General features: G+C 44.0%; 1 protein-coding gene across 1 annotated transcript in view; it reads left to right on the top strand.

Moving 5' to 3' along the window:
* The first annotated feature begins 238 nt into the window (after positions 1–238).
* Positions 239–19,730, top strand: part of LOC122751749 (carcinoembryonic antigen-related cell adhesion molecule 1-like) — a 106,298-nt gene continuing 86,806 nt past the window's right edge. The window contains exons 1-4 of the mRNA XM_043998910.1: positions 239–482; positions 1,395–1,754; positions 4,689–4,964; positions 5,056–5,328. Coding sequence (XP_043854845.1) covers positions 419–482; positions 1,395–1,754; positions 4,689–4,964; positions 5,056–5,328 — 973 coding nt within the window. The 5' untranslated portion in view covers positions 239–418. The remainder of the gene's footprint in view (positions 483–1,394; positions 1,755–4,688; positions 4,965–5,055; positions 5,329–19,730) is intronic.

Below are 19,730 nucleotides of genomic sequence, written 5' to 3'. Positions count from 1 at the left end.
TATCTGAGGCAGAGGAAGCAGAGTTTTTAGTAAGACCTATATTTGAATCTTACTGCCTTAAAGACAGGAAGGAAAGTATGTCTGCTCAAAGGATAGGAAAGAAGCAGTGGGGGGGAGGGAGATAGGTGGTTGTAAAAACTCAGAGGCCAAGTCACTGCCCTGTGGGACCCACGTGATCCTGGCAGATAGAAGAGCTCCAGCCCTGAAGACAGAGACCTCAGTGCTGGAGAAAAGAAGAAGAAGGAGACAGAGCAGACACAGCTCTGGGCTGCAGGCAGGGACAGCTTTAGTCTGGAGCCCAGCAGGGACACCTCCAGTCTGCACTAGGGCTCTGGACAGGGAAGACACAGCTCAGGAGGGGAAGGCAGAGATTCCTGGAAGGACAGAGGTGGCCACACACAGTGGGCAGCACAGACTGATGGAGAGGCCCTCAGAAGCTCCCCACAGTGGGGGGAGCCCCTGGAAGGGGCTCCTGATCACAGGTGAGACACCAGCTCTGCTGGAGCCCGGGGGAGGAGAGGGAGCCTGCGGGATTCTGAGCTGGATATAGAAAAGTGAATCAAGACAAGGACCAGGGGGAAAGTGACCAGTCTCAGTGGGTCTGTCCCAGACGGACCAGGGGTATCTTTCTGAGTCAGGAGCAGAGGGGAAGTAGCAGCTCAGAGCTATCAGTCCATATCTGTGAGACTTGGGGTAGCATCTAGGACTAGAGCTGAGCAACCTCTGAACAGGCAAAGGGGGTCTTTATAATCGGATGTGGATCTCAGCTCTGATGGTTACTAGCTGTGGGACCTTGGACAGGTCACTTACCCCTCTTACCTCGTGTTTATCTGGAACACCACCTTCCTCCCGGGGCTGATTCCCAGCTTAACTCTGTCAGCCTTAAAATGCACCAAGGGTTTAGTGGGAAATGCCCTCCCTGCTTTAGGCCAGAAAATCTGGGTTCATATGTTGCCTTTGCTATTTCCCATTGAATACTGGTCACGTGTGTTACCTTATGTGGGCTCCAATTCCTCACATGTAAATTGAGGTCCTTTGATTCACTGACCACTAAGATTCTGTACAGGCCTAAGATCTGATTTCTGTCCTCAACCACTTCAGTTTATGGATTCGTTTCTCCTTTCAATGTCTTGCCTTCCACACCAGCAAGTCCTCTCTGAATCGAGTCCATGGAGGGAGCTTAAAATGTGTTACAAAATCTCTGTAGACACCGGGACTGACAGACTGATGTGAAGGCACATGGATTCTCTTCAAACATACCCCACTGGGCCCCCAGCACACCCTGGGGCAGGCTTAGCAGCCCCCACCCTTAGCTTGGGGACACCTCAGTGACCTGGACCTGTCAGGAGGTCAGGGGGACCCTGCTGACCTCTGCTTTCTTCCTCCCCTTTCAGCCTCCATCCTCAGTTGCTGGATCCAGCTGATATCTGCTCAAAGTTCTCCTGTCCCTATTGTGCCAAATCCACTCCATGGGACAGTGGGTGGCAGTGTCATCTTGGACATCCAGGGGTTCTCAGAGCAGGCTCTCAGCTATAATTGGTATAGAAATACAACAGAGAACTCCAACAGGATCACCAGCTACCATGTCTCTTCTGGAGTGCAGAAACCAGCAGATATCCGGGAGAAGGTGTTCTCCAATGGCTCCCTGCTCATCCCCAACCTCACCCTCAGTGACACTGATGTCTACATTGTGCAAATTGTTGATTGTAATGGTGTGATAGCTACAATAGCAAGAGCACAATTACGGGTGTATGGTAAGTGCTGGACTTCCCTTGGGTCATGCAGTCACTCCAGTACTCTCCCTGTCTGTGTGAGAGGCCTCTCTGAAGTTCCTTACCAAGGGAGCAGAGAGAATCAAGAATACAAGCCACCCCCACAGGAAATAGTTCAAGGATGACTGCACCCTCAGACCCAGCCTGCCTACTAATTCCTCACAGAGACCACATTAGAGCTCAGAGGTCCCTAGCTGGTGAGGCCCCAAGGACACAGGGGACAAAAGAGCTTCTCTCCTCTCCCAGGTGGGTCCACAGAGGACTTCATTGTGGGCTAGACTGTCCTAGCCACCCTGCATGTAGTCACCCAGACAACTAGGAGCAGTCCAGGGGGATTAGCCCCAGGGAATGTCTGGAGGTCTAAGTCAGCCAGGACCAAGGTGGGGTGAGAAGAGCAGCTCTGCTTCCCATTGGACTGAGGATTCTGTGCATTCCTACCTTTGCCATGAAGGCCTACATCCCCATAAGGCAGTGGGCTGAGCTCAGAGCCCCACAGAGGCTCCCAATTAACTCTAGGAAGTCTGAGGGAGGAGGGATGTCAGCTGGACACTGGCTCATTCTCTCTTATCTTGTCCAAGCCCCAAGCCTAGATAGAGCCAGTTAGAGAGACTGTGAGCCCAGGAAACCTTGGGAGGTAAAGGTGGTTGGGAGGAGCCAATATTTGTGGGGTAACTTCCTTCTGTGTCCCAGCTTTTCCAGCCTGTGAAAGGAAGAGGGGCCCCTGAGGGCTCAGAATGACTCCTGGCCCCTGCCCTTGTGCCTGAGGCAGGCAGCCTCTTCCTGAAGTTCACCTGCCCCAAGACATTTAAAAGTCCATGAGGCAGGGGGAGGGTTGCTGGGGGCAGGGACAGTCACTGACCCTCCCTAGTCAGCTGGGCCCAGCAGTGCTCAAGCCCAGACTACCCACTGCCCTAGAACCAGAAGCCTGGCTGCCTGGGTGCCTGGGACCAGGTGAATACCTGTCAATCTGAGGCTCTGAGGGCTGGGACATTGACCCCAGAGAGAGGACAGCTGTATTACCTCCATTTTCTGGAGGAAAGGCCAAGACAGAGGGGCCCAGGCTTCTCTTATGGGACAGAGTGTAGTGACTTGGCCAAAGTCACACAGCTGGTCTGTAGCTGAGGCAGGATTCAAATTCAGATATTGCTGACCTCCATGTCCAAGATTCCATCCACTGAAGGTCCCAGATGCCTCATACCGTGAAGGTCACCCCAGGAGATAGTGCCCTCCCCAGCTGTGGGAGTCTTCAAGCACAGACTAGATGACCATTGGCCAGGGGTGGTTGAGTGGGGATCTCTTATCAGGCCCAGGTTCAACAAGATGAACTCTGAGGTCCAGAAGCAAAGAACCCCAGAGGCCTCTGGGGGATTTCTGGCTCTGAGGGTTTGTGTTCTGTGGGGAAGGGGTGACAGATAAGTATATCCAGGGCTTTCTTCCATGGTGGGAATTCTGGGAATTGTCTTGTTCATCTGTCTGTGGCAGGATGTAATCAATGGCTACAGGGTGAGAGGCAGGAGCCAGCATTTGGGGAGGGTCCTTCTGGTCATCCCCAGTGGTCTTTCTGTCACTCAACTCCTAGGCAGAGGATATTGTGGGAGGAAGGAACTAGGAATCATCAATCTGTTATCCCCAAGTATTTATTAGGCACCTCCTATGTGCAAAGACACTGGGCTGAGGACTGGGCATAAAAGGCAAAATAAATGATTCACTACTTTCAAAAAGAACCAATGGGAGCAGAGGTGCTTCTACTTTAGTGCTGGAGAGCCCTGGGGCAGTCAGGCTGATGGAGCCTGGGGAACCCTTCTCAGGAGGATGCTTTTATATACAGAAAACAAAATCCAGAGTAATTCAGAGGAAACAATTCTATTGAAATATAAATCTTCACATTTTTTTTTGGTGAGGCAATTGGGGTTAAGTGACTTGTTCAGGGTCACACAGCTAGTAAGTGTCAAGTGTCTAAGGCCAGATTTGAACTCAGGTACTCCTGACTCCAGGGCTGGTGCTCTATCCACTGCACCACCTAGCTGCCCCTAAATCTTCACATTTTAAAAAAAGTTCATAGGTCCCAGGTCAAGTACCCATGAATTAGAATGAGATGACTGGTGAGAGGCAGGAGAAGTCTTAGTGGATAGGCAGGACACTGAGCCTGGATGAAGAAAGACTAGAATTCAAATTAAGCCTCAGACACTTACTAGCTGTGCAACTATGGACAAGTCTTTTTTTTTTTAATTTAAAAAAAAATTTTTTTAATGAGGCAATTGGGGTTAAGTGACTTGCTCAGGGTCACACAACTAGTAAGTGTTAAGTGTCTGAGGCCGGATTTGAACTCAGGTACTTCTGACTCCAGGGCCGGTGCTCTATCCACTGCACCACCTAGCTGCCCCTGGACAAGTCATTTAACCTCTATCTGCCTCAGTTTCCTGAACTGTAAAATAGAAAGAAGAATGTCCCCTACCTCCAATGGTTGTTGAGTGGATGAAATTCAATTATATATTAAATTAGATTAGATATTAAGCACAGTGCTTGACAATAATAATGAGCATAATAATGAAGCTATAATAACATTTAAATGGATCCTACTATGTGTCAGACACATAGTAGGCACTTCATAAAGGCTTGTTCCCTACTCCCATCCCCACCTTAGTCACTAGATTGTGCATGTTCTGAGACCTGTCTCCAGGAGGGGATGGTCCAGGACACACACTTCATCCCCTGTGCTTCCTGCTCACCTTTGTTATTAGCACAACTATTGAACTAGAGGGCATCTCCCTCCCCATACTGTCAGAGACCATTGTTGTATGTTTGTAATAAAAGAGTTTGGGTTTGGACTTTGGGTGTTTTTTGTCATGAAGACAGGACCTGATGAAGTCACAGGTCAGTCACTCACAAATTTCTCTCTTCTTTTTCTCTCTACAGAAGAACTAGCCAAACCTAACATCAGTGCCAGCAGTACCAACGTCATAGAGAATGGCACTGTGGTTTTCACATGTAGCACAGAAAATGAGGGGATGAACATTCTGTGGTTCTTCAATGACCAGCCCCTGTCACTCAATGAGAGGATGAATACATCTGAGGATAACCAGACCCTCACCATCAAGAGTGTGAAGAGGGAGGATGCTGGGTCCTATCAGTGTGAAGTCTGGAATCCAATCGGTGCCAGAAGAAGTGACTCCCTCACCCTGACTGTGAACTGTGAGTGACTCTGAGTCTCCTCCCTCTCCAATCAGTGACTCCCAGCCCAACAGTGACTCACATCTCATCTCTCTCTTTCTTCTAAACACAGATGGACCAGAGCACATCGTGATTCTTCCAAGCCCTGAGAGTGGAGAGATTGAGGCCAGATTGAAAGACCCGCTGACTTTAGTGTGTCACACTGAGTCTCACCCAACTGCCCAGTATGAATGGCAAGTCAATGGCACCAAGAAGCCTGACTTCCCCAATAACACCTACATCATCAAAAGTGCATCTTGGGAAGACTCGGGAAAGTATACCTGTTTGGCAAAGAACAATGTGACCAACTTATCAGTCTCTAAGGATGTCACAATCAAGGTGGTTGGTAAGTAGTCTCCCCCTTCCCTCAGAGGAGAAGTTTTTTGGGTTGGCCAAAGTGGGGATGCCAAGGGGAGGTGCTCAGGTCCATGAAGGAGGGCATTTTTTCAAGGTATATTCAGAGAGGACATGTAAAGAAAGAACCTAGTTTTAGGGAATGTGGTCACACTTGCAGGGAATGTCAGTCCATTTACTGCTATTTTGTCCTTGGTAGAAATGGAGACCAACCTCCTTGTCTCCTATAATAATTTTAGAAACTGTCATTTGCAGTACAAGTTCTTTCATCATTCAACACACATAGGTGCAGACCTTGTGCAGAGCACTGAGCCAGGCACTGAGGGAAATACAAGGTAGCTAAGACTCCACTCCTATTTTCAGGGACCTTACACTCTAGTAGAAGGTTCAGAGCCCAACACAGGTAACTGATGCCCAAGATTACATGCTATGCATACTTAGACTATGCTGTGGGATACCTGGAAGGAGGGAAAGACCATTTCATTTGGGAAGTAGGGGGAGGCAGAAATCAGGTCAGGTTTCATAGAAGAGCTATCATTGGCATTTTTGTTTATATTTTGTTTTTAGTTCTTAATTTTATTACACCTGGCAGCTCAAACTTTTATAGTAAGAAAAGATTCAGGCCAGTGCTTGGGTGAGGTTAAAGGTCACAGGATGATTTAGTATAGTCGTGGAAGACTATACTAAACTTTCTTGAGTTTTCATATTTTTAAAAAATAAGTTATTTCAGCTGTTTCTCTACAGCACAAAACATTGCATGAATCTCCCTTAAGAATTCAACGGGGGGGGGGGGGGCAGCTAGGTGGCGCAGTGGATAGAGCACCGGCCCTGGAGTCAGGAGTACCTGAGTTCAAATCTGGCCTCAGACACTTAACACTTACTAGCTGTGTGACTCTGGGCAAGTCACTTAACCCCAATTGCCTCACCAAAAAAAAAAAAAAAAAGAATTCAACAGGGGTAGCTAGGTGGCACAGTGGATAAAGCAATGGCCCTGGATTCAGGAGGACCTAAGTTCAAATTTGGCCTCAGACACTTAGCACTTACTAGCTGTGTGACCCTGGGCAAGTCACTTAACCCTCATTGCCCCAAGGGGGAAAAAGGAAAGAAAAAAAAAGACTAATTCTAGGGGCAACTAGGTGGCACAGTGGATAATACACAAGTCCTGGATTTCAGGAGGACCTGAGTTCAAATCTGGCCTCAGACACTTGACACTTACTAGCTGTGTATCCCTAGGCAAGTCACTTAACCCTCATTGCCCCGCAAAAAAAAAAAAAAAAAAAAAATTAACAGAATCAGTTATGAGCTTAGTTTGCTACCCATTGCTAAAGTGAACAAAGACCACTTACTCATCTACTGGAGCTAACAATGCTTTCACCATTCAGTCCCAAACCACAGTCCTTAGCTTTTGCTCTTTTCAATCTTTTTAAAAAGAAAAGTCCACTGTAGGGCAGAACAGACCAAATTTTCTGCTTCAAGCCCATAACATAAGAACCTTTTAAGTATCTTTTTTTAATTATAAAAGTATTTTATTATTTTCCAGTTACATGTAGAGATAGTTTCCAACATTTGTTTTTATAAGATTTCTAGTTTCAAATTTTTCTCCCTCCCTCACCTCCATCCCCCCCCCTCCCCAAGACAGCAAGTAATCTGATATAGGTTACATATGTACAATAACATTAAACATATTTCTGCATTAGTCATGTTATAAGAGAAGAATCAGAGCAAAAAGGAAAAACCTCTAAAAAAGAAAAACAACAGCACCAAAAACAAAAGAAATAGTATGGTTCAATCTGCATCCATATTCCACAATCCTTTTTTTCCCTGGATTTGGGAGAGCAATTTTCATCATGAGTCCTTTAGAATTATCTTGAACCATTGTATTGCTGAGAAGAATCAAGTCTATAACAGTTGATCAACACATAGTGTTGATGATATTGTGTACAATATCATCTTCTGGCTCTACTCATCTCCCCCATCATCAGTTCATGCAAGTCCTTCCAGGTTTCTCTGAAATCTGCCTGCTCATTGTTTCTTTCTTTCTTTCTTTCTTTTTTTTTTTTTTGGTGAGACAATTGGGGTTAAGTGACTTGCCCAGGGTCACACAGCTAGTGTGGTCAATGGTCAAATGTCTGAGGCCGGATTTGAACTCAGGTCCTCCTGACGCCAGGGCCGGTGCTCTATCCACTACGCCACCTAGCTGCCCCCCTGCTCATCGTTTCTTACAGCACAATAGAATTCCATTACATTCATATGCCACAACTTGTTCAGCCATTCCCCAATTGATGGCCATTCCCTTGGTTTCCAATTTTTTGCTACCACAAAGAGAGCTGCTATAAATATTTTTGTACATGTGGGTCCTTTTCCCTTTTCTATGGTCTCTTTGGGATACAGACCTAGCAGTGGTACCACTGGGTCAAAAGGCATGAACAGTCCCATAGCCCTTTGGGCATAGTTCCAAATTGCTCTCCAGAATGGTTGAATCAGTTCACAGCTCCACCAACAATGCATTGGTGTTCCAATTTTTCCACAGCTTCTCCAACATTTATTATTTTCCTTTTTTTTTTTGTCATATTAACCAATCTGATAGGGGTGAGGTGGTACCTCAGAGTTGTTTTAATTTACATTTCTCTGATCAATAGTGATTTAGAGCATTTTTTCATATGGCAATAGATAGCTTTGACTTCTTCAGAAAATTGCCTGTTCATATCCTTTGACCATTTCTCAATTGGGGAATGACTTGGATTCTTATAAATTTTATTTAGTTTCCTATATATTTTAGAAATGAGGCCTTTATCAGAAGTACTGGCCATAAAAATTGTTTCCCAGTTTCTGCCTCCCTTCTAATTTTGGCTGCATTGCTTCTGTTTGTACAAAACCTATTTTAATTTAATGTAACCAAAGTCTTCCATCTTGCATTTCATAATATTCTTTATCTCATGTTTGGACACAAATTGTTTTCCTCTCCATAGATCTGAGAGGTCAGCCATTCCTTCCTCTCCTAATTTATCTATGGTATCACCCTTTATGTCTAAATCTTGAAGCCATTTTGACCTTATTTTGGTATAAGGTATAAGATGTTGGTCTATGCCCAGTTTCTGCCATACTATCTTCCAGTTTTCCCAGCAGTTTTTGTCAAATACTGAGTTCCTATTCCAGAAGCTGGAGTCTTTGTGTTTATCAAACCATAGATTACTATAGTCATTTACTACTGTGTCTCCTGTGCCTAACCTATTCCATTGATCCATTGATTCCATTGATCTATTTTTTAGCCAGTACCAAATAGTTTTGACGACTGCCACTTTAGAGTATAGCTTCAAATTTCATATGGCTAGCACACCTTCCTGTGCATTTTTTTCATTAGTTCCCTTGATATTCTTGACTTTGTTTTTCCATATGAATTTTGTTATTATTTTTTCTAGCTCTATAAAATAATTTTCAGGTAATCTAATCGGTATGGCACTGAATAGGTAAATTAATTTTGGTAGAATTGTCATTTTTATTATATTATCTTGGCCTATCCATGAGCAATTGATATTTTTCCAATTAAATAGATCTGTTTTTATTTGCGTGAAAAGTGTTTTGGAATTGTGTTCATAAAGTTCCTGGGTTTGTCTTGGCAGGTAGACTCCCATATATTTTATATTGTCTACCATTACTTTAAATGGAATTTCTCTTTCTATCTCCTGCTGCTGAGCTTTGTTGGTCATGTATAGAAATGCTGATGATTTATTTGCTATCCTCACACTTTGATAAAGTTCTTAATTGTTTCAAGCAGTTTTCTAGTTGATTCTTTAGGATTCTCTAAGTATACCATCATATCATCTGCAAAGAGTGAAAGTCTTGTTTCCTTCCTGCCTATTCTAATTCCTTTAATTCCTTTTTCTTCTCCTATTGCTATAGCTAACATTTCCAGAGTCTATGATGCTGGTATCTAGGTCAGGCAAGGAAGCAGAAGATCCATAAGTAAACCAGCCTCTAGGCTTTTGCTTGGGAGAAGAATGGGGTGTATTACTTGGAGTGGACCGGGTTGAAGCAATCGATTTTCTTTTGTCATTTTTACATTTTGCAACTTCAGTTTATGGACTGCCTCTGCAATACTGTGGTACTTGACTTCTTCACTGGTGAGGCCTTTATGGGGAGTGTATCCTGCATCTGTCAGCCCTGCTTGCTGCTCAAAATACTGGATGCTCTCTTGTATCTGTTTTATAATTAGAGGATTCATGATAGCATGCATTGCCTTGGCCTTCACCACTGGGGTCTTGCTCATTTGGTCACTGGAAACTGAGGGGGTTATGGAGAAACCATTTTCTCCTTCCTCAACCTTGGAAAGCTGTTGGTACTTGCGATCTGGGATGACTGGCTTTTTCCTTTACTGAACATGTCAGATGAAGGTGGAGTCATTGGTGTGGGATCCTCCAGAATATCATCATAAGTGAATGCCCAACGATGCATTCCAATTGGCAAAGACATCTTGCCTAGAAGCCCACCTGCACCGTGCTCAATAACAGCAAGGTTTCTGTGAGGAGGGGAAGTAGGAGGGAGGGAAGGGGGAAAAGAACCCATCTGCAGCCTGAGGCTCTACCACAGATAACAAGCTTCTAGGTCCCTGTAAATCCCTAAGTGCCAAAGCATGGGGAGAACTGAGGCCATGATACAGGTAGACCTCAGCTAAGAGAAGCAGAGCAAAGCCGTCATTTGCTTTTTTTAAAAAAGATGGATGCCAGGGAGTTTAACAGGTCAAAGGGGAGAATATTCAACTTCTTTGGAGAAATAGCCTGAGCCAAGGTTCAGGGGCAGGAAAGTACAGTTATGTGTCTGAGTATGGATTACAGACTGATGTAGCCTGGGCAGACAATGCTTGGCCTGAAAAAGTATTAGAGAGGGCCTCTGCCATTTTGGGGAAAGCCTTGAATGCCAGGCTAAGAACACGAAAGGTTACTCAGTAAGTAAAAGGCAGTCATTGAGGCCTAATTAATAGGGAAGAAGAGATGATCACACTCATAACTTTTTGGTGTGCCATTCATCAATACTGGGCAGACCAGTAAGATTGAACATCACACTCAAGGCTCAGAGATGGCAAGATAACTAGAAACTCAATGGGGGCCATAGTCTGTGTACTTGGGGAAGAAGTGGTTAGAGATTCCATAGAGATGAACTCGGCCCTGGTCAGAGAACTCCAAGAGGAGCCAATGGGCAGCTCTCTAGTCTGAGTCCAGAGCTAGGTCACAGAATCAGTGCAGAAAAGGGGATCTGTGCTGAGGGCTGGGAGCACCTTTGTCTCTGAGGCCTGCAGCTGAGGAACAAGGGCGGAGAGCTCAGAAAAAGGGGAAGCTTGTAATTCTATGCCAACAGAGCATTTTAGCTAGCTGACAGGTGCTGTGGCTAGCAGCAGTCTACTGGAACCCAACTAGGGACAAGTCTGAATTGATGTTGCTAAGACCCAAATCTAAGACAAGAACTTGTGAAACTCACAGAAGGAGGGTAGTGATTAGAATCCACCCTAGATAAGAATACTTTGCGCACACTGAAAGTTAGCAGGTCACCATTCTGAGCTACTCCTAATGTCCTCAAAGAACACAACACTGAATACCCTGAGAAAGCAGCAACAAGATACCAGAGAATACTAACCAAGAGTAAATAAGGATTAGACTTTCCTTCCAGAAGTGTGCAGGGCCTGGCACTAATAACAAAGTACCAATTCAAGAAGTAAGGCTAGAATATTGAATAAACAAAAAATACTACCATGAAAAAAATTGAGACAGGAATGCCCCAAATACCAACCCGGGGGAAAATTACTCCAAAATATCTACAAGCAAGCTCTCAAATAAAAAATACAGCTTGGACACAAGGCAAATTAGAAGAAATAAAACAATATTTTAAGAGTTTAAAATTATTTTATAAATAATTAGCATTTACAGCATATAGACCTTTAATGTTTACAAAGCACTTTACAAATGTTACCTCATTTAATCCTCACAAGAACCCTGGGAGATCACTGCTATTATGCTTCTCTTTTTACAAATGAGGAAACCGAAGTAAACAGGGGATAAGGAACTTGTCTGGGATCACAAAGCTAGTAAGTGTTTGAGGCCAGATTTGAATTGAGACCTTCTAACTCTGGGTCCAATACTTGATCCACTCTACCTTTCTAGATATGGAAAAAAGACTTAAAACTTAGTACACAAGTTTCAAAAGTTACTCAAGTAACAGACTCTCTGAAAATCAGAATGAACCTAACAGAAATTAATGAAGCCATGAGAAAATAAGGAACATTTTTTTAAAAAATCCAAATACTAGGAGGAGGAGGAAGTATAAGGTATCTCAAAGAAAAAAAAATTACCTGAAAATATATTAAGGAGAAATCTGAAAGAACCAACAAAAAAGAGTTTGGACATTAAAATGTCAAGAAATCATGAAAGAAAATAGCCCAGGACTAGTAGAAGCAGAAGGCAAAGTGAAAATAGAAAAATATTCTTCTCCTGAAATAAATCCTAAATGAAAAATTCCCAGGAACATCATAGCCACAATCCAGAGCTTCTAGGTAAATCAAACCAAAAAAAAAAAAAAAACAAAAACCCACCACTGTAAATATCTATAAAGAAAATTGTCAAGTACCAAGAAGTCACAGTGAGGATCACACAAAGTTTAGCAACAATCACTATAAAGGAGTGGGAATGTTGGAATATTTTATTTATTTATTTATTTATTTATTTATTTTAGTGAGGCAACTGGGGTTAAGTGACTTGCCCAAGGTCACACAGCTAGTAAGTGTTAAGTGTCTGAGGCCGGATTTGAACTCAGGTCCTCCTGACTCCAGGGCCGGTGCTCTATCCACTGCGCCACCTAGCTGCCCCTGGGAATGTTGGAATATGATATTACAAAAGGCAAAATTATTGGTTTACAACCAAGAATAGCATACCCAACAAAACTAATTATAATCCTGCAGGGGGGAAATGGATTTTTAATGAAATAGAAGCCTTCCAAACATTCCCTCTGTCACTTCCCTCTTCTTCATAGAGGAAAGAGTGAGCAACAATAGGAATAAGTATAAGAAAACAAGATAGAAGAAAATATACAATTAATTATAACCAAGAAGGTAAATTAAAATAATTAGCAATAAAACAGAAGAGGTTATCAGAGTGGATTAGAAAGTGAAAGCCAAATAATATATAATCCATTTTAATGAACACATTTTAAATATAAAGATTCACAGAGTTAAAATTAAGGGTCTAGAGCAAAATCTATTATTCTTCAACTGAACTCAAAAAAAGCAAAGTAGTAATCATGATCTGAGATAAGCTAACAGCAAAAAAAAAAAAGGATTTGATTTTAAAAAATAATCAGGGAAACAATTATACTGAAAGAGACCATAGACAATGAATTATTGTATCAAATTTTAGATGCCTCAAATTGTTTGCCAGACACTCTGCAATGTGACCTTTCCGAGAGGATGCCCAAGGCCTGAGAAACAAAGCCAAGTCTCCTCGCCAATCGATAAGCATTAATTAAGTATTTAAAGAGTGACAGACACTATGCCCAAGTGTTGGCACTCATGTTGGAGACCCTTTAAACACACTCAAGGTTCTTTTCCTCTTCTCTGTCCACAGCTGGAAAGTCCACAGGAAGAGGAAATGACTCTTCACTCTCTGGAGGGGCCATTGCTGGCACTGTGATTGGGGTCCTAGTCGGAGTGACTTTGATGGGAGCCCTCATCTATTTCCTGTTCATCAGAAAGACTGAAGGGTAGAATGATGCTTCCTGTGCTTGTCCTCCCTCCTAATCTGTCTCTCTGAATAGGGGGGAGAAGCCAGTATGCTCTTCTGTACCTAACCAATTTTCTCAGACCCTCAAACAAAGGGACTGAGATCCAAGAAGGCAGAGAGTAGAGAATGGAAGGGGCTACAGGGAGAAAGGGGAAAGGTCACTACTCACAGCCTAATGAGAAACCAAGTGAGGGAAAAGGCCACTGAGGCAGATCCAGACTGCATGGACAAGCTGAGAAAGAGAATCATAGTATGTAGGGGTGAAGGAATCAACAGTGAGGTGGTTCTACTTCAGGGACAAGCCCTGTCAAAGAGAAAAGAAGCCTGAAGACTGGAGGAGGGCTCGTAAAATCTAAGGGGATCCAAAGACAAGTCTTTATTTGTTTTTGGTTTGGGGTTTTTTTTGGTGAGGCAATTGGGGTTAAATTATGTGCCTAGGGTCACATAGCTAGTAAGTGTTAAGTGTCTGAGGCCGGAATTGGACTCAAGTCCTCCTGAATCCAGGACCGGTGCTTTATCCACTGTGTCACCTAGCTGTCCCAAGACAAGTCTTTATGTTCCAAGCATCCTTATGGCTCAGGGGGCTCAGCTGTCAATGATATCACGTCTCACATTTTTTCAGGGGCAGTGAATATATCCTTACCAGGCACAAATCCTCAGCACCCAACCACAGTAAGTAAGGCAATGACCAGCCCATTTACTTTCCAGTGTGTTCTCCTGGGGGCCCCTGCCCTGAAAGACTCCTCCAGACTCCAGTCCTGTCTTCCCATCTTTGGGGGCCTTTGTCTTCCCAGGGCCAGGCCCCTCCTGATCTAACCTACAAAAGGGACCTGGGAGTGTCCTCTCCCGGCCCTGACACTCCTCTGAGCCACAGGCCAGCAGAAGCATTCATCCGAGCTGGCCAAGTCAGGCCTGCAGCCCAGGGACCTGTTTCCAGGAGCCATGTCCTCAGGCTTGTTCCTCCCCTTTGTTCAGGGTGCCGTGCATGGGATGTGGGTCTCTTCCTTTGGTGGGCTTTCCTGTGGGTGCTCTGGGATCCTCCTGCCCCTCCTCTTCACTAGAAATTGCTTCTGAGGAGTCTATATAAAGGGAAATCAGAATCATTTTGAGGCTTTTATGGAGAGGGGGAAATGTGAAATGGGCTAAGCAGGCAGCTCCCCATGCCAATCCTCTGCTGCCAAGGCTGATGGTCCAGGACTGTGAACACTGAGGAAGCATTTCCCCCTGAGGTTGGTGGTCAGTCTAAAATCCCCGAGTCCCTCCCACAGCCTTCTCCTTCTCCCACTTTCTTTTTCCTGGGAAGAAGGTGAGAATCCTGGGCCAGGACAGGAAATGAGGAAGAGGGTGAGGTGGGCTCCCTCTGCTTACTGCCCAGGACAGACCTGCTGCTGATTTCTAACTGCTGTCCCTCTGCTTTTCCAGGTCAGACGTCCTCTGATAGCTCACCTAACGGGGTAAGCTTTATCCTGCCCACCAGGGGATGAATCTGTCATAAAACTGGGTACACAGAAGCTAGATGATAACAATTATAAAAGCTTACATAGACATAACATAGCACTTTAAAGTCTCCAAAGCATTATCCTCCCATTTGTCCCAATAGCATGAGCATTATCCTCATTTGGCTGGTGAGGAAACTGAAGCTGATTAGAAGCAGGAAGAGGACTCACCCTCTGTCCCCCATACCTCCCACCTCCCTGACCCTCTTCTTGTCACTCCACACACACATTCATGCCCTAAGAAGCTGCTCCTCCAGCTCACCTGGGCCACACAGGTGCATTCACCTCCATCACAAAACCACTTTCTCAACAACTTGCTCAGTACAAGGCCCTGTGTTCTGTAGGGTTCTTCAGTTTTCTGACCCTTCATCATGCCATGGGATAAAGCCTGCCAATATTGCCAATGGGGTCTTCTTGGCAAAGATACTACATTGGTTTCCCATTTTCTTCTCCAGTGGATTAAGGGAAAGAGAGGTTAAGTGACTTGCCCAGGGTCACAGAGCTATTAAGTGTCTGGTGCCAGATTTGAACTCAGGACTTCCTTACTCCAGGCTCAGTGCTCTATCCACTGTGTCACTTAGCTGACTCTTGGTCTTTTCATATGGAAGACTCTTTAGTAGGGACACATAAATGGGGCATAGCCCTGCCCTGTCCAGGACCATGTGCAAAACAAGAGAATTCAGAGAGGAAATAGACAGTCAGTATGGTTCAGTATTACAAAAAGTCATACATTCATAAAAGGAAATGACTTCCCTTAAAAACAAAGAACTGGGGGCAGCTAGGTGGTCCAGTGGATAAAGCACTGGCCTTGGATTCAGGAGGACCTGAGTTCAAATCCAGCCTTAGACACTTGACACTTAACTAGATGTGTGCTCTAGGGCAAGTCACTTAACCCACATCACCCTGAAAAAAAAAAAACAAAAAAAACAAAGAACTATTCAAAAGTTCATACTCTTACTAGCTGTGTGACCCTGGGCAACTCACTTAAACATGTTTGTCACAGTTTTCCCATTTGTTAAACGAGCAGGAGAAGGAAATTGCAAACTACTCCAGTATCTTTGCCAGGAAACCCCCAAAGGGGGCATGAAGACTCAAACTTGACTGAAAATGATTAAATAAACACAATTCAAAAGTTGAGTGGGTGACCTCAGGAAATAGTGAGCTCCTTGTTACTGAAAGTCTTCAAGTATAGCCTGGACAGTCACTCTGACTGGGAGATGCCTTAGAGGGAGTCTGTGTTCCAGGTTCAAGTTAGAGCAGATGTTGTCCTTTCCAGCCCTGATGAGTCTGTGGTTCTTCAATTCCATCTGTTGGAAGGGCCCAGAGGGGTGACAGTTCTTTCTCTGTACAGTGTGCCTCCCCACTGATCCCACTCTGTGTCTTGCAGACTAAGGAAGTATCCTATGCATCTGTGAAGTTCAATGTCCAGAAACCACCGACCATGGCTCAGTCCCCACTGCCAACAGACACCATTTACTCTGAAATTAAAAAAAAATGACCCAGTGCTTCCTCGTTTTTGCATTTTGGATGTATTTCTGGTGATCTTCCCCAGGTCCTTCAAGCTCAGTCACCAGCTTCCCATCCAAGCTCTACCACATTCCCAGCAACCTCATGGAAGGAGCAGAAAGAGATATGCCCTCCTTTTCACCTCCCCAAGGCTACCCAGGATGACCCCTTTGCTTCACTGTCAAAAGACGAGAGGCAGAAATTGGGTAGGTTCATAGAAGTTTTCAGTCCCTCCCTTCTCAATGACTGATACCTAAGGAGGGAGGTGATCAAAGGAAAGTAGCTCTGAGCTAAGCACTGTCCCTCTGCCAAGCCCTCCCATGTCTACAAGGAGACAAGGTTCTCAGAGACAATTTGGGGTGTGCTGAAGAGAGACTGGCTTCAGAGCTAGGATGACTGGGTTCCAAACCCAGGTCTAATATTCATTATCCAATGGGCCTTGTATGAATCACTTAACCCCTGGGAGCCTCCATTTTTTCATCCTGAAAATAAGAGGACATTCAAACTCTACTGCAGAGACCACAACTCTGATGGGCTGGGCATGTTGTTCTTTATATATATATGTATGTGTGTGTGTGTGTGTGTGTGTGTGTGTGTGTGTACACATATATATGTGTATGTGTATATATATATATACACATGCACACATACACATACATATACATATGTATTGTGTATGTATGTATATACATATATATACACATATATCTTTTTAAAATTTTTATTTATTTTTTTAAATTTCTAATTACATGTAGAGATATTTTTTCAGTTCCAAATTTTTCTCCCATGCTCCCTCCCCTCCCCAGTGCTGAATCCAGCAAGCAATCTGATATAGTTTATACATTACAATCATGTTAAACATATTTCCATGTTAGTCATGTTGTAAGAAAAGAATCAGAGCAAAAGGGAAAAAAATGCAAGAAGGAATAAACAACAACAAAAGTAAAAAATAGTATGCTTCAATCTGCATTCAAACTCCATAGTTCTTTTTCTGAATGTGGAGAGTATTTTCTACCATGAGTCTTTTGGCATTGTCTTGGATCATTGTATTACTGAAAAGAGTTAAGTCTGATCATCATACAATGTTGTTGGTGCAGTGTACAACGTTCTCTTGTTTCTGCTCGTTTCACTCAGCATCAATTCATGTAAATCTTCCCAGGTTTTTTCTGAAATCCATCTGCTTATCATTTCTTATAGTACAATAGTATTCCATTACATTCATATACCACAACTTGCTTAGCCACTCCCCAATTGATAAGGGTCCCCTCGATTTCCAATTCTTTGGCAAGTCATGTTGTCCTACTGCCTACAAAGACTACAGAATGAGGGATGCTTAGCATGGAGAAGAGGAGACAAAGGGAATAGTAGAGTTATCTCCAAGCACTGGAAGATTTATCATGGGTAATATGCCCCAGCCCAGGGATGCCCAATCTGTGGGTTACATGGATCCTACAGGGACTGTTTTTTGAGGTTGCCAATCTTTCTTCTTCCACCCAGCAGCATTTGGAACCCCCCTTTTTCTAGTCTCTGCATCACAAAACAGTTCTCAAGAAAAGGTAATGAGTTCTCACTCTCAGGAAATGCCATTGCTGGTTTTGTGATTGGAGTCCTGGGGGTGGTGGCTCTGATGGGGACACTTAGCTGTTTCCTGTTCACCAGAAAGACTGAACAATAGGATTGGCTTCCCTCTGGCTCTGCTCTCTCCCACCGAAAATCAGGACTGACTTTCATTCTCTTCACTTTTTCTAGTGCTCTGATCTCCCTCCCCTCCCCAAACTTCTGCCTCTCTGCTCTAACTTTCCTGATTCTCTTTGTTATTATTAGGGGTTTTTCTCCCTCTTTCTCCCAGTCTGTTTCTCTGGGAAACTTTCTTCACTTCCCCATTTCTGGGGAGGCAAAGGACTAGACCTATACTTTTCTCAGCCCCCCAAACCAAAGAAGGAAGGTCTAGGCAGACCAAGGGGGAAAGAATGGAGAAGTAGCAATAGCAACATGGAGAGGGGGCTGGTAATAGATTCAAAGAGTCATGGAGGAAGAGCAGTCATTAATTAGCATCTTAAAGGGTCGTGGAAAGTGAAACTGGGGGGAGGAGGAGCCTGGGGCAGACTTTGGTAGAGGAAGGGGAGAATAGGCCCTACTGGTAGGGAAGGGGGAGGAGGAGCTGACCCATCTTCAGGCCAAAGACCCCAGGGAGGGACAAGGAGCCTAGCGGCCTTGGGAGAAGGCATGAAGTTGGAGGGCATCCACAGATAAGCCTTGGCTCTGCTCCAATTGTCCCTTCTGGCTCAGGGAGCTTTATTGGCAATGTCAGTCCCACACGTCTGTTCTTTCATAAGGACCACCAAGCACCACCTTCCTGAGAAGGACCATTAATCACCTAATAGTGGCTTTGGGAGATATGGCTCCTACCAAAGACTTCTTTCTTTATCTTTTCAAGGAGAACCTATGAGCTGTCCTTCCAATGGAGGTCAACTCCTTTTGCTTTTCTTTGATAGAAAGATCATGAGGACTGATACAATTCAACTCCTCCATGAATCCTCACTTCCATTCAATTTAAACTCTATTTACTAGTATATACACTCACTAGGCCCTGTCAAAGCCCCTAATATTTAGAGGATTAAGAGTTGGGTTACTATGGGTGCAGGGCCTAGATATGTTAACTCTCAACACTCTCCACCCCTTATTTCACTACTCTGTTCACATTCTGACTCTGTGACCTTGGGAAAATATCCTTATTCCTCAGTTTCCTCATATGTCTAGAGAAAGGACTGGAGTAGCTGCCTCAGTAGTCCCTTCCATCTCAATATCTCTCTTCAATCACTGCTTGAATGCAAGCTGGCTGTTAAATACAAGTTTAGAGACATTGTGTGTTGGTTTTGTTTTTACCATGGGCCCTTAGCCAAGGAACTCATCCCCATATGGTCAAGCACTGGTTTGGCTGCAACCCACAGGTTCTGGAATGTTATCTCATTTTTGTCATTCTCTTGAATGAAATGATTATATTTTTTCTGATTTGTTCGTGTCACACACTCTTCACTATTAAATTATTTATTTTCCAGTTAATTCTTTGTTTCTTTTTTTCCAGTCAATTCTTAATCCATGTTTCCATAGCCCTTTGTTCAATCTAATTTTTATTGCATTTTTGACTGAGAAGGATGCATCTAATAGTTCTGCTTTCCTGCATTTGTGGCATTTATTCTGAATTTTTTTCTTCATTAGGTTCTTATGTCCTAGTATATGCATCTCTAGGCTCCGGGGAGTGAGGCTGGGAATTGTCCTGGAGCTGGGGCATGAACTTATTTCAGCCATCAGGGTTCAGATCAGGGTAGCCTGCGCTTTGGCTACTAGGTAGCCAGACATTAGAAAATCAGCCATATCTTCCAAAAGAAATAAGGCTGAAACTGTTGTCCCTGCCAAGTTGGGGGCAGAAGAGCTTTGGGCAGAGACTGAGTTTGGTAAAGAGCAACTGCAGCTCTCTAGTATGCCTTGTGCCAGCATCCACAGCTGAGGGGCTCAGTCATCCCCAAACCCTGCCTCAACTGCTCATATATTTACTTCTAAGCTTAACTCCTCATGCCAGTGGTTGGGAGAACTCCCTATTCATATATTTTGTGAGGCACCTAATATTT

This window comes from Dromiciops gliroides, chromosome 3, assembly GCF_019393635.1.
Source record: "Dromiciops gliroides isolate mDroGli1 chromosome 3, mDroGli1.pri, whole genome shotgun sequence".
Lineage (NCBI taxonomy): Eukaryota > Metazoa > Chordata > Mammalia > Microbiotheria > Microbiotheriidae > Dromiciops > Dromiciops gliroides.
The sequence above is the reverse complement of the archived record's forward strand: the minus strand, read 5'-3'. Positions and strand labels throughout refer to the sequence as shown.